General features: G+C 51.0%; 1 protein-coding gene across 1 annotated transcript in view; it reads right to left on the bottom strand.

The window, feature by feature from the left end:
- The window catches only part of EXOC6B (exocyst complex component 6B), a 210,379-nt gene that overhangs the window by 56,640 nt on the left and 138,605 nt on the right, over positions 1-15,134 (bottom strand). The window contains exons 20-21 of the mRNA XM_056855368.1: positions 13,141-13,282; positions 5,473-5,546 (exon numbers count right to left, since the gene is read on the bottom strand). Of these exons, the coding sequence (XP_056711346.1) occupies positions 5,473-5,546; positions 13,141-13,282 (216 nt within the window). The remainder of the gene's footprint in view (positions 1-5,472; positions 5,547-13,140; positions 13,283-15,134) is intronic.

Genomic DNA, 15,134 nt, shown 5'->3' with positions numbered 1-15,134 from the left:
TTTCCCTATCACTTAAGGGAGAAGCAAACAGGTTTATAATCACCTTCCCCTTCCCACAACAGACACCCTGTGAGGTAGGTGGGGCTGAGAGAGCTCTAGAAGCTGTGACTAGCCCAAGGTCACCCAGCTGGCTTTATGTGTAAGACTGTCCTCCAGTACTACAGGGTGCCAGATCTTCCATTATGAGCTGCTTATTCCCAACCCAGTGTCAGGCCTTTACAAAAACCAATCAGTATATCAAATTCTAAAGCCGACAGAAAAATCTGTCCTCCCCCGCCCCAATCCTTACACATCAAAATCCACCCCAAGTCTGTGATCTGTCGAAGATATTCCTGCCTAAGATGTTTTCACACAGAAGTTCACTACCAGCACATGGGTATGAGAAGAGGGAGGCCTTGAAGAACGAGGGAACTGTTACCGACCAGGAAAAGATAAACATATCAAAAGGAGACTTTTGATTCTGAGACTGGCTCTCAACCAACAACGACAAAAGACCCACAATTATTTTTCAAACTCAGAAGGAGAAAGACACGCACCACCTTTCCCTATCTGGCAAGCAGCTCTAGGAAAAAGCCCAAACCGAGGAAGACATAATCCATGTTCTACCAAGTGGGCACGGGTTCAAGCAAGGACAGAGGCAAGAAGGAGGAAGGAAGCACAGTTCTCCAGATCCACATTTGGAGGAGGGGAAAGAACATTTAGTTATTTATTTAAAATAAGTCTATGCCGCCTTTCCAACCAATCAAGGGCCTCCAGGCTGGTGACATCAAGAGATTTCAATCATTAAAAGCATTTAAAAATACAAATGTATATAAAATATTTACAGCAATTAAAACAGAATATAAGCACCAGCCCCACCCAGTGGCGCAAAGGACCAGACGAAGTCAGGAAGGTACAACAGTACCATTCTGTAGAAGGCGCTAACAAAAATGTTCAGGGCAGCATCTTTACCAAGGGGTGCTATTGTAGTTTTCAAATGTTTGTTGAAAGTTTTAAATGTTTGTTTTTGTAGGGGGGTTTTTTTTGGAATTTTTGTAATCAGCTTTGAATCTGCATCGGTCTGTAGCAGCAACATAAGTGTCAGGGTCTTCACTGAACGCAAGATACGACATGAATGCAGGCCAAGTTCTGGCCACAAGTCAAGTCCTTGGTTCCCAGGGCTTGGAAGCTCCTGTGTATACTTCGTTAGTGCCTGTTATCACAGCTGTGGCGCGTTGTGTCTTCATTCATGGGAAATACCTATCTCACTGTTGCCTAGCAATGTTTACCTTACTCTCTTGTCCTAATGTTTTTAAGCAGGTAGCCTGTACTTGCTTTCCATTGCTATCCTTGCCTGCCTGCGTGCAGTTAGTTCTTTTAATTTGCTTTTTAGTTCCTAATAAAGTTTTACTGCTTCAGATCTACCGGTCTGGATGAGTATGCTTGAGGGATGCTAGAGGTAAACGCCTGAGACTGACAATAAGCCAGGAGTCCAGCGGCACCTAAAAGACGAGCAAATGCTGGGATAAAATTTTATTGGATGCCACCAGATTCTTGTTTTATTCTGTGAGAAAGGCGGACTATAAGGGAAGTAAATAAATAAACCAATAGTGTGGTGTGTGTGTCGGGGGGGGGGGCGGTACCTTCACACTCTACTCTGTGGGCTTCCGGGAAGCATCTGTTTGGTGACTGTGGGAAACAGGTTGCCCGAAGAAATGGAGGACTGGCCTAATCTGCCGAGTTCGCTTTCTGTCCTTAAGACTGAGTTCAGGCTCAACTCACCACTTGGTAAATCCTATATCTGTCTGGTGGAAAGAGCAACTACCCTAAGTTCTGTGATAGCCATTAATGAAAAATGATCTTTTCCTGCCCTGAGGTGCCTATTCACACTAAGGCACAGATGCTGCATTCAGAAAATTCCCCCAACCAGAGAACAGGGAGATGCAACATTTCTGGAAAATCTGAAGCTACGGGGGGGGGGGGGAGATTAGGGGGGGTTGCTATATAAAACAGTACTATCAGATATTCATGAATGAGGGAACTAGCTTGTTCTCTGTTGCTCCAGAGACTAGGACACGGAGTAATGGATTTAAACTATTAGAAAAACTAACAGATTCCACCTAAACATTAGGAAGAACTTTCTGACAGTGAGGGCTGTTCGACGGTGGAATGTGCTGCCTTGGAGGGTGGTGGAGTCCCTGTCTTTGGAGGTCTTTAAGGAGGCTAGATGGCCATCTGTCGGGAGTGCTTTGATTGTGGAATCCTGCATGAAGGGGGGAGGGTTGGGGTCACTGGGGATGTGGGGGGAGGTAGTTGTTAATTTCCTGCATTGTGCAGAGGGCTGGACTAGATGACCCTGGTGGTCCCTTCCAACTCTATAATTCTATGATTCTAAATAAAGTATGCCTGCTTTAGTTTTTTTAATGCAAACAGCAAATATGAAATTTACCCTATGTCAGCCACTGAGGTTCCCTCTCTTTTTTAGTTGACTGGGGGAAAGGGAGAACCAAGAGAAGTGAGGTGTTGGAAAATGTGGTGTTGGAGGAGAGTTTTACAGATGCCGTGGACCACCAAAAAGACAAATCAGAGAGTTCTAGATCAAATCCAGCCTGAATTCTTCCTAGAAGCTAAAATGACTATCGTACTTTGGTCACATCAGGAGAAGACAAGAAGGAGAAGATATACCCTACTTTTTCTCTACCTTAAGGAGTCTCAAAGCGGATGACAATCGCATTCCCTTCCCCTTCCCCTGCACCTTGTGAGGTAGGTGCAGCTGAGAGAGTTCTGAGAGAACTGTGATTAGCCCATGGTCACCCAGAAAGCTTTATGTGGAGGAGTGGGGAAACCAACCCGGTTCTCCAAATTAGTCTGCCGCTCTTAACCACTACACCAAGCAAGATTCACTGGAAAAGACAATAATGGTAGAAAAAGTTGAAGGCAGCAGGAAAAGAGGAAGACCCAACAAGAGATGGATTGACTCTATAAGGCAAGCCACGGCCCTTGGTTTGCAAGACCTCAGTAAGGCTGTTAACGATAGGACATTTTGGAGGTCATTAATTCACAGGGTTGCCATAGATCAGAAGCAAGTTGACAACACATAACACGCACACACAAGAGAAACCACAAATATACCTCTGGTTGTCGAAACGGCATATAGGCCTTGACATGATCAAGCAAACACTCAGAAAACCAACAGCCCAACAATATCATTAACAGATGACTGTATTAAGGGCTACCAGTCAACATGAAATATGTTGATGAACTTCGTAACCCCCAAACCTTCTTAAACAGCAAATCCCCCTAAAGGCAAATGCTGAAGAATCTTCAACCAATGGTAGTGATCCTGAAAGAGGATGTGATTTAAAAAATAACAGGCTTGATTCTTCCTAAATTCAGGATGTAAAAAGCTGGGAGCCAGGCAAGAGGGCCGTTTGTGACAGAGGAGGAGTATTTGGCTTCAGCCGGCAAGCTGGATGGCCTCTAGTTTCGCCCTCTGGACATCCTAGCACATCCCAGCCTATGGGGGAGTAGCCGATACTGGCCAGCCACAGAGAGGCTGTGGAACCTCTGAGAAGGGAGAGGAGAGCCAAGTGGAGGGAAAGCCTGTTATGGCCTCAGAGAGGGCTTGGGGAAGCAGCCGGGAGGCAGGGAAAACTACCTGCAGAACAGTTAGATGGGCAGGCTTTGCCTGGTGAAGGAAAATAATTCAGATTATCTATAGGCTAGTTACACAGAGCTCAGGGGCCAACAGAGAGGCAGGAACAGAGCAGGGATCCTGTGTTAACTGAGGGAAATGGTGAGGGACTTGTGAGGGGATTGGAGGAAATATCGCAAGAGACAAGCTAACCCTGTTTCTGTAGGCCAGGGTTCTTGGGTTCCAAATAAAATCCCTCTTTCTTGCTCTCTGACAGAAACACCTTGTCAGTTAAGTAAAGCTGTGGGTGTGTGAAACTGTAACTGTTTTAAAACAAAGTTCTCCTGTCCCTTGGTATAAAAACCAATAACTTGTTCCTTGCCATCCACCAAACCACTAAGCACTGAGGTTTTCCGAAGAAGAGACAATAACCTTAATTTTTGTGTTGTGAAAGGAAGACGTTGGTGTGAATCACTCCAGGAGAAAAGGAAGGGAAGTAGTAGAAATTACCTCAGATGCCTATTCTACCTCCCCAGGCTTCCTCAGTAAAAGCAGCCCATAATCCAGCACAAGTATTTGTTAACATTGCCTTACTGCCCACACACAACCCACACCATCACTTAAATCCTGGCTTTAGCCGGAGAGGGTGGGCTAGAAATATAATACAATAAATAAAATAATAAATGAATAATAATCATCTGGGCCACTGCTACCGGAAAGCGTGATGGGGTGGGTGTGTTGCTGAGCAATTACCTGGCCCGTTACAGGTACACCTTGGAGTGCAGAGCGTGATGTGATAGACTGACTGTCCGGATTAGGACTGGGGGTGACTGGAAGCTGCTCCAACACCAAATAGGATAGGGGGCCCAGGAAAGCGTAGCTGACCCCTCCCCCACCCCCAAGGGAGTTATGCAGGTTCAGAAACACCCCTTGAAGGTCCGGAGAGTGCTGATTAGGATGGCGGCCCACCCGACAGCCCTGCATCCTCATGGCAGCTGAGGCAAAGCAGGGAGTCTGTGGCGGAGAAAGACCGTTGGAAGGGAAAAGGGCAACGGTCCTTGCATCACTTCATTCAGAGTTTCTCTCCAACCCTATCCATCTTCATCAACACTTGATGACAGAAATGAGACCACCCCACCCAGAGTGGTTATCGTCAGTCCCATTCCCAAGTTCTCCCCGTAACAAACAGCCTCCTCCCTCTCCCCCAGGAGAGCGCACCAAGCCCCAGGGACACCCGACTCCCCACACCACAACCAACTATGCCATCCTGATGTGGTTTCATCAGTGGGCGGAGCCTTTTGCAATTATCTGCATGAATGGAAGTTTTATCAACTGGGGACTGGAAGCGGTCTGGGAGAGAGAACGCTCGCCCTCACCAGACATGACTACACAAGCACTAGACACATGCAACTTCCTTACGCAGTGTGGAATGTAAATCCCTTCAGTGGGCATTATACACAAACAAAAAGTCATGCCGGCATGCACAGTCTTCTCTGCCTCCGTGCTCCTTCTATTAGCAACACCTGCTCAGCAGTTGCGTGGATCATGCCGGGGTTTCGGGAGGGGCCAACCAGGAGTCCACCTATTAGAGGCCTGGGGTCATCTCTAACACTCTGACCTGAGGCCAGCACCCATCCTTAGACTTCCGGCAGCCAAAGAGGCCCAGGCAGCTACACACAAAGGTGGGCGCAAAGGAAAGGAACTGGGTGGAGCAGCGGGGGGTTTTGGTGAAGAGGAAGAGAGGTCTCTGGCCTGGCTTGCCAAACCAGCCCCGCCTCCTCTCCCCGTTCCTCAAGACCTGATGGTCTTCAGTCACACATCTTAAAAGGAAAACAAAAAACAAGGACACAAAGACGTACTTGTCTCAAGTCGATGAAGGCCAACTGCAGCGTGTCCCCTTGGAACCCGGGCACTGGGCCGGATCTGGCAAACTCTGTGGGAAAGAAGAGAGGATAAAAAGCGCTTTTAACTCACCGTGGACGGGGAGATTGGCAGACAGATGACAGCAGAGACAACAGGGGCCGAGGGAGAGGAGGGCCGTGCTTCTAAGGAGTCAGGTCCCCCGCCCGTCAAGCTTTTTGTTCGGCCTTCAAAATTTGTGTCATCAAAACACCATTAATCCCACCATCCTGACAGCAGGGAAACTCGACTAATTCGACCTGAAATTTATTCCCATGAGCCTCGCTGGGCTCCGGAGTATTTGTTTTGTGAATGGACAAACAATCTACAAAGAAAAAAGGCATTTGGGGGAATGGAGGGAGAGTGGGGGTGGGGGTGGGGACGGAAAAACTCTACACAATCACATCTTCAGCTGTAAAACCCTTTTCAGTTCTGAAAGCCATTGATATTTCGGGGGCCTGAAGGCACCGGCTACTTTCATGCCTGCCGCTGTGTTCCTTGCACACTTGTCAAAAGAAAAAGAAGACACACCCTCCAGAACCATTGACTACACTGGGGCAGAAGGTCTCCTCCGACACTGCACGAGGACCAGAAAACAGAGAACCACCAGCACCACCACCACTTGGTGGAATATCTGTTTACTTGGAGGCGCCACCTGACTGGCAGTTAGTGGCAGCAAGTGTCAAGAGCCAGCTTCTCCACCCCAATAGTCTCTTGGGCGTCATGATCCACCATGTCCTGTCAAAGCTTTCGCAGCTAACACTTTAAAAACACAATACGGAAGGGAAGCCTAGGCCAGTTTGAGCTAGAGACTCTGACTGCTTTTTTCCAGATTGATAAATGCCACAACAGTGCAGAAGAACACCTTGCCTACGCAGCAGCACCCTTACTTGGCCAGTTTATGAATACCAGAAGTCCTTTCAAAGAAAAGATGAGGGTTCCTGCTTAGGAGACGAATAAGAGGAGAACATCATGAGAGTTTTTCTAATTGCATCTCTACGTGTAACTAACTGGTGGAATTGACGGTGATTTTGAAGAGCATATCACAAAGTCAAAGTTGTGGAGAAGCTCACAGGGCTGGCCCAAGTCTCCTTAGGTGGCCACACAAGCCGAGAGGTGCGTCCCATTGGACACAGCCAGGGATCCTCGAGGAGCGCCTCTGAGGCTGCAGGTGGCTTTTCTGGTGCCTCCAGAGCCAGTGTGGTATAGAGTGTTGAACTAGGACTTTGCAGGCCCTGCAACTTTGAAACCGAACTCACACATGAAGCTGCCTTATACTGAACCAGACCCTTGGTCCATCAAAGTCAGTCTTGTCTACTCAGAGCAGCAACGGCTCTCCCGGGTCTCAGGCAGGGGTCTTTCACATCACCTACTTGCCTGGTCCCTTTAACTGGAGATGCTGGGGACTGAACCTGGGACCTTCTGCATGCCAAGCACAGGCTCTACCACTGAGCCACGGCCCCTCCCCTTGGCTCCCCTCGGCTCACTGGGGGACCTGGATGCAGCCACTCACTCAGCCTCAACGGTCTTGTTTTGAGGATAAAATGGGAGGGGGCCTGGGGGAGGTAAGAAACCAAATACATCCAGATTCCTGCCCCAAGCAGCTGCCTGAGGCCCTGGATCAGCCCAAGTACGGAAGTGGAGAGTGATAACAGGTGAGTTCCTCAGAAGCCAGGATCTTGTGATCCCTCCAGTATCTGGCACTGGTCAGTTCTTGGCGACGAGATTTTCGGCTGCCTGCCCAAAAGAGGCAACTCCTCTGCCAGACGCCAATTCAGTCTCACAAGGGGAGCCAGTTTGTACAGATGACCCACGTTGAGATATTTATTCTTGCTTAGCTTTAAGTGAAAGCCCAAACCTCAGAGAGGCATGAACAATGTGTGCTTGCGAGCTGGGATGCACACAGAGAGGGAGATTCATTCGTGTGCGTGTGTAAAGTGCCGTAAAGTCGCAGCTAACTTATGCCGACCCCAGCAAGGGGCTTTCAAGGCAAGTGAGAAGCAGAGGTGGCTTGCCACTGCCTGCCTCTGCAGGCTCTTCTTTGGTGGTCTCCCTTCCAAGTACTGACCATGCTTAGCTTCTGAGATCTGACAAGATTGGGCAGTGCCATGCCGCCTTCCCTCCCAGCCTTCCCTCCATGCTGCCTTCCCTTCTTACCTCTCTACAAAAAGTCAGCTCCAGCCTATGGCTACAAACCCACACACAACACAGGTTCCAGCCTTGGCATGACCAACTGACAGCAGGCCTATGCTACCCCCCCACCCCCGCTCACAGAAGAGATCTGGTCATTCGTTACTAGGGCAACCATAACATCTTATGGTGGGCTCTGCCTTAGATTTGTTTGAGCTTTGTAGCAGTGAGTCTTTTAAAGAGGTTCTTATTCGTGGAGCAAGATTCGTTCAAGAATCAACAGCCTAGACTAATTTAATTAATTCATCTCTTCCTCATCGTGAAGAGGACTTCTGCCGACAATGGTGTCCCACTGAAGAATGTACTGGATATACACACACTTTGGAAGAGCTGGATTTGAGTCCAGTAGCACCTTAGAGACCAACATGAATTTCGGGGCATTGTCAGATACCTGGCGAAGGGACCTTTGATTCTTGAAAGCCGATACCCCGAAAATCTTGTTGGTCTCTGAGGTGCTCCTGGACTCGGATCCAGTTCTTCCACTTGTGACCAACATAACTGCCCTCTGAAACACAATTTAGAACTTAGGCCCGACAATGTGCTGCACAGGCTCCATTCCCAGGTTCCACAGCCTCTTGTTCTCCACACCAACTCCTGCCCCTTCAAGTGTGGAGAACGTTGCCTTTGGTGCACCCTTGAACCACGGAGGGCAGAGGCTAGGGCACGCCTCCACCCTGCTACTGCCCTTGGCTCTGCCACTGAGGCAAGCGGTTGGTCGCTGCTAGGTCGGCACTCAATCCCCAGTCTGCTGGTTTCTCCAGCTTTGCCGATGCCCCCACTGCCCTCTTTTCCTCCATGTGAAGCTGCCACATTGAGTCAGGCATTTGGTCTACCATATAAGATTGTTTCTGTTACCTGAGATCCTTGAACTGGAGATCCCAGGAACTGAGCCCAGGACTTACTAAACTCAGAGCTACGTGATCCTGCTCCTCATTCCATCTTGCTCCTGCACCAGGGCTGCCTCTTGGACCACAAATCTTGGCTTCCTCTATGGCTGCTGATTCTGGCTAATCCCTCACCTGGCCTTCACCCATCTCTCTTGGACAAGATCTCTCAACTATCTGCCACCCCAGACAATCTCTTCTCCTAACGCGGCACCTGGATCCTGCAGCTGAGGTGGAAATCAAAGATACTCAGCACATGGCGCATCATGTTACCCCTTCAGATAGTGCATGCTAATGGGGCCGCTTTCGTGGAACATTACGGGTGCATCCCTCAGCAGGCAGAGGCCATATTCTGAGCACCAACTTACAATTTGCTGCAGTTTACTGGCCGGGCAAAGCCTGCTGTCGAATTCCGGCCCCCACCCAGCCACGGAGGGCACAGCCAGTTCTTCTGCTCAGCGCTTCAGCCGGGTGTCAGGGCGATTAGCACAGAACAGCCCAACGTGGCGCTGCCCGGGAAACCGCCCGGCCCGGCTGCTTTGCCCGCAACTGATGCGAGATGGAACAAGCCACCTACGGCACGGCCCCCTTGAGCAGAAAATCGCTAGAGAATGGAGCTGGTTTCGGTACAAAGCCCTCGGGCAGGCGAAAGGGCTGGAGGACTTGTGTTCAGGCCAAAGAAGTAATATGTCTTTGCAAGGCCTACAGGCTGGGGCCACCCAGCCAGGGCGGGTTACGGCAGGACTCTAACCTCTTTTCCAAAACCGTTCCCTAAACGCAGGGCTAAGGAGCCAAGAAAAAAACAAAGAGTCCAAGGAGGGGGAGGGGGGAGAAAGACCCACATGGGTTGATGGGGGCTCTCTTCGCAGGGGCTGCAAAACAGCAGCAAGAACCATGCAGAGAGAGAGACAGACAGAGCCCCACACAAGCGCCCCTGCCCCTGTGCCTAAGCCCCTTTGCACGAGAGCACAAGTTGGACCTCTCCGCAAATGTTCCCAGTCACCCTCAGCCGCTACCCGCCAGAGCAGCCCGGCCTTTCCTGTCGCCCCACGAGCCTGAGAGCTGGGCTCTTCTAGAAGGGGGAGCAGCTGGCAACTTGCCAGGCCAGCTGCTCAGCCTCTCGGTTTGGGTAGGGACATCTCCCTGGACGCACGGGGGCAGGAGCAACTAGTCCCAGCAGGAGGGCTCGCACATCGCTCACTACCAGATTCCTTTTAACTGGGGGTGCCGGGGATTGAACCGGGGCCCTTCCGGTTGCCGAGCACTGAGCCACAGGAGTCCTCACACATGAGCAAACATGAGGCTTCCTTATAATGAACCAGACTATTGGTCCATCAAGGTCAGTTTTGTCTACTCCGATTGGCAACGGTTGTCCAGGGCCTCAGGTTGAAGTCTTTCACATCACTTATCACCTGCTCCTTTTAACTGGAGATGCCAGGGACTGAACCCAAGACCTTCTGCATGGCAAGCACAGCCCCTCCCACTGAACCGTAGCCCCTCCCCAAATCCATCTAGGAGTCCAAGTGTTCCTGGCAGAAGCAGCAGCACGATCACCTCATCTGACCCTCAAAAGCAACAGGCGGACTCTGCACTCTTCTCCCCACATTCCTGCTACGGCTCTGCAAGCCGCTCACCTGAAAGTACTTTACACAACAGCTGCAGGTAATCACTGGGAGGGGAAACAAAGGGGTATTAAGCAAATCTGTAGGGAGGAGGAAAAGGCTGGTAGTAAAAGAAAGGGGCCATTTATGGGGATGCCGAGAGCTGCTCTCTGGGACCAGCACGAAGAGCCCAGGGTCCATTAGCGTGATGGTTACGTTCAGACAGAAATTACCACTCAAATCCAGAGGCATCAAGGAACAGACACAGCCCCAGACAAGCCACACCTGGGTGAACTGAGCACATCCAGTCTGGTGCTAATGTTCCCCCACAAAGTGCTGTGATGCCTTGAGCCCAGATGTGCATCAGCCTCCTTGAAGGATGCACCCAGGACAGGCAGGCGGGCATCTCTGTGAGCCTGGCTGGTGCTGAAACCTGGTTCAGACAAGCAGGGGAGCACAGGGGGACAGAAACAGCAGAGCCCTGAGACAGAAGGGAGAACACGAACTTAGAAACATCGAGAACATAGAAACATAGAGCTGGAAGGGACCTCAAGAGTCATCTAGTCCAGCCCCCTGAACAACACAGGAAATTCAGAACTCCTTCCTTCTAGGCAACAGAATAGAACAGGGGAAACGTGGGTCCAGCTGCCCCATTCACTTCAATGGAGCGTTCACAGGAGAATTTCTGGGGGGATCTGTGCACCCTAAGGATTTATAATGGCACTGAACACCTTCATTCCACGTAAACACCCTTGGGGAAGTTACTAAGGATCATGCAACAGGAATAATTCCCCTAATATATAATTCCACTCTTAAAAAAGAGCCGTGCAAAAAGGAGTCTGGTAGCAGCTGGGCAGCTCCAGCAAGACTGGGCCCAGTACTGGACACAAGAGACCAGTGCTTGGATAAATGTGTGCTTTATAATTACCAAGTGTACACTGTACAAAGATTGTACCTGGGTCATCTGTAACTTGTGAAAGAGCTACCATAGCAGGCCCGTCCTCCCTGCCATGTCTTTTTTTCTAAGACCTGCAGCAAAATTGTAAGCCTCTCTTTGGAAAGGGGACGTATTATTCATGCTGTCAGCAAAATCACCAGACAAACAAGATGGGGGGGAGAGCAAAGACCTCTTCCTGCCCTCCCCGTTCTCAGGGAGTCTGACTGTGACGGGTGGGAAGGCGAGACCACCGGCGGCAGTAGCAGCCCTCTCCATTTCCTCAGCTCAAGCAGGACTTCAGGAGCTTCCCCTGCAGCTCAGGCTCACGGCACCTGCCACAAGGCGCCCAAGCCCACCACCCCCTTGATACAGCGGAGAACAGCTCCAGTCTGACTGGAATTTCAATTACTACTGATTGAGAAAAGGCTGCCCCAGGCTCAGTGTCCTGTATCGTGCCCAAACGCAATTCTCATCCATGCAGGGCTGCAAACTCCGGGCTGCAAAATTCGAGGGTGGAGTCTGGGGAGGGCGAGGTTTGGGGAAGGACCTCAGTGGGGCAGAATGCCATAGAGTCCACCCTCCAGATCAGCTGTTTTCTCCAGGGGAACGGATCTCGGTTGCCTGGAGATCAGTTGTAGTTTTGGGAGATCTCCACGCCCCACCTGGAGGATGGCAACTCTACATCCATATGCTCCACTCAGGAGTGTCTGAAGCACACCCACCAACATGCACCCTCTTTGGGGAATATTCTCCAGCACTCCCAATTTATTTTACATCCTGCCTTTCACCCCATTGGGGAACCAAAGCAGCTTACATCATTCTCCTGCCCTCCTTTTATCCCCACAACTACCCTGTGAGGTAGGTTAGCCTGAGATTGTGTGACCGGCCCAAGGTCACCCAGCAAACCTCCATGGCCGAAGTGGGGATTCGAACCTGAATTGCCCAGATCCTAGTCCAAGACTTTAGCCACTACACCATGCTAGGGTTGCCAACCTCCAGGAGCTAGCTGGAGATCTCCTGCTATTACAACGGATCTCCAGCCGACAAAGATCCGTTCCCCTGGAGAAAATGGTCGCTATGGCAATTGGACCCTATGGCATTGAAGCTCCTCCCCTCCTCAAACCCTGCCTTCCTCAGGCTCCACCCTAAAAATCTCCCGCTGGTGGCGAAGAGGGACCTGGCAACCCTACACCATGCTGGCACGACTTCAAACGGCAGGAAGGTCTGGCAGGAATTGAGGAGGCCTATTCAGGGTGCTCTCGTCCCTTTTCCCCAGGACCACAAAATGACTGTGGTGGGAGCCGGCCGTTCTAGTCGGCTGATTAACTAATTAAACCAGCCTCGAGATGCAATGGCTGTCTTGGGTTGCAGGCCACTGAGGGCCTGCAGAAAACCCCACCTGGCCACACCAAGCAGAAAGGACGCTCTTGCTGAGCTTCATGAGCTTTGACTGCAGCCGAGGGCCAGAGCACTGGGGCTGCAGGCAGGCCTGCCTAGGTCAGCGGGGTCTCTCTGCTGCGTCCAGGACAGCTGGCAGAGGACTGGTCAAGGAAGGCCTCGTGGGACAGGATCAGAGGGGAGCCAAGCTGGTCTGCAGAGGAACAGCTGGATTCCAGCCCAGTCATGCGTTAGAGCTTCTGGACTCGAATCTAGCTGTTCCCTCTCTGGACAATGAGAGTCAAGAACCAGGGAGGGCCTGGAAAGAGGCAGCCCACCACAGCCTGAAGCACGTCTGCAGCTGGATCAGGGCCATAAAAACCACCACCCCTCTCCCCAGGGTTGCCAACCTCCAGGTACCAGCTGGAGATCTCCTGCTATTACAACAGATATCCAGCCGATAAGAGATCAGTTCCCCATGAGAAAATGGCCGCTTTGGCAATTGGACTCTATGGCATTGAAGTCTTTCCCCAGCCCCCGCCCTCCTTAGGCTCCAACCCTAAAACCTCCCGCCGGTGGCGAAGAGGGACCTGCCAACCCTACTCCCCCCACAAAGGCAAAGAGAAGCAGCATCCTTACGCTCGCACTCTTCGACGTCCAGGTTGAACTGCCGCAAGGCCCCCAGGGAGAGCTGCCGCACCTCCGCTTCCAAGAGCAGCTGCATCAGGGAGGTGGACAAGTGCTTGCAGGCGGACATGCAGGCCGTCTGGGCCACCTTGCCCTGCAGGGAGAAAGGGGAGCCGTCAATAGAGTGGTCACGAGAGCCAGAGAGACAGAAGGAGGAGGGGCATCTGAGTCCTTTATTTACTCAGGACGTTTTTACACCGCCTTTCCACACGATCAGGGTCCCCAAGGCGACGAACATAAACACATTAAAACATTTAAACAATCAAAAGCATTAAAGATTACAAAATAATTCATGAACATAAATGCATACACAAGCGCAAAGAACAAAATAATCATGGGGGGATCTATGTCCCCCCCACCCACCCAATGCCTTCTAGCAACTGTCCTCCGCCCTTGCCAGGTACTTTTCTCTCATTCCACTTCTTGTCTCAACTCAGGGTTGCCAGCTCCGGGTTGGGAAATACCTGGACATTTTGGGGATGGAGCCTGAGGAGGTTGGGGTTTGGGGAGGGGAGGGACTTCCATGGGGTATAATGCCCTGGAGCCTGCATTCCAAAGCAGCCATTCTCTCTGGGTGAACTGATCTCTGTCACCTGGACATTAGTCATAATCCCAGGAGATCGCCAGCCTCCATCTGGAGGTTGGCAACGCTATCTCAACTGCTTGTGTAGACACGCTATTGCTGCATCAAGAGAACAAGCAATTCCCCCTCCCCCCCCCCCCCCCAGAAGAGACACGTTCAGAGCAGACGCGAAGGAGAGCAGGTCACGGGGCTACTTTCCTCTCGCACCTGTCATTCTTTGACATGCCCTTCAGGCACGGATAGTGACTGTCCTTACGACTGCACACTGCCACAGCCGGCCTTGACGCAAACCACACAGCACCTGGACAGAGGGCTCTGGCTAGGAGAAAGCAGCCAAGTCGGAAACCAAGGCTCACACCGGGATCCTACATGGGGCTTTAGTGCTTGTCTATGTTTCACAACTGGATAATCCAGTTAGTCTCTTGGGTCCCCTGGCGCTTTCTCACCTCCTCACCACAATGCTTGGGCCTGTGATCGAGGAGCAGAGCTGAGCCATCCTCTCCCTCTCTCAGACCAAGGCGGTTTCCACACAAGGACAGAGGCTCGTGTGGTTCCACCATTCCCCGTGTGGCTGCTGATACCACACAGTGGCCAGGGGGCTTCCGCAGGGCAGGTTCCCCCACAGTCTCCCTGCTCCGGTCCCCGGGCAGCTGCCATCCACCCTCCCGCAGGCAATTCAGGGCTTTTTCAATCTTTCTAAAAAAAACCCAATGAACACATCAGCTCACAAATACCAACATGAATGTTCCCCCCATGGCAACTGCAGCAGCATTTGGCAAAGAAATGAACAGGGAGCGCGGGCCCTGCCCTCTCTGGGCATGCGTGCTGCCTCCTCACTGCTGGAGTGAGCAGAGATCACGCTCTAGATGGTTCTAGATGGTTCCAAAGGTGGGCTCTGAAAACACAGCTGAGATCCCACCCGTGGGAAGCACAGAGACCAAGAGGCAGAATTTTATGTTAACTGCTTTAACAACATAAAACACATCATTTATAATTTAGTCAGCATACAAAATCATACTATTTGGCATATTTATGGAATTTAAATGTATAAACGCCTTGGTGTTCTAGAAGCAAAATTATTAGTACACCCAAAGCCAGAGAAAGAGAGCTATGAGCTGATGGGGCTGTGGCTCAGTGGCAGAGCCACTGCTTGGCATGCAGAAGTCCAGTCCCTGGCATCTCCAGTTCAAGGAACTAGGCGATGCAAAAGGTGATGCAAAAGACCTCAGCCTGAGGCCCTGGAGAGCCGCTGCCGGTCTCAGTAGACAATACTGGCTTTGATGGACCAAGGGTCTGATTCAGTAGAAGGCAGCTTCATGTGTTACCCTACGCTATCTTAGCAACGTTTATTTTAGCTGTTGTC

This window comes from Euleptes europaea, chromosome 9 (assembly GCF_029931775.1).
Source record: "Euleptes europaea isolate rEulEur1 chromosome 9, rEulEur1.hap1, whole genome shotgun sequence".
In the NCBI taxonomy this organism is placed as follows: Eukaryota; Metazoa; Chordata; class Lepidosauria; order Squamata; family Sphaerodactylidae; genus Euleptes; species Euleptes europaea.
The sequence above is the reverse complement of the archived record's forward strand: the minus strand, read 5'-3'. Positions and strand labels throughout refer to the sequence as shown.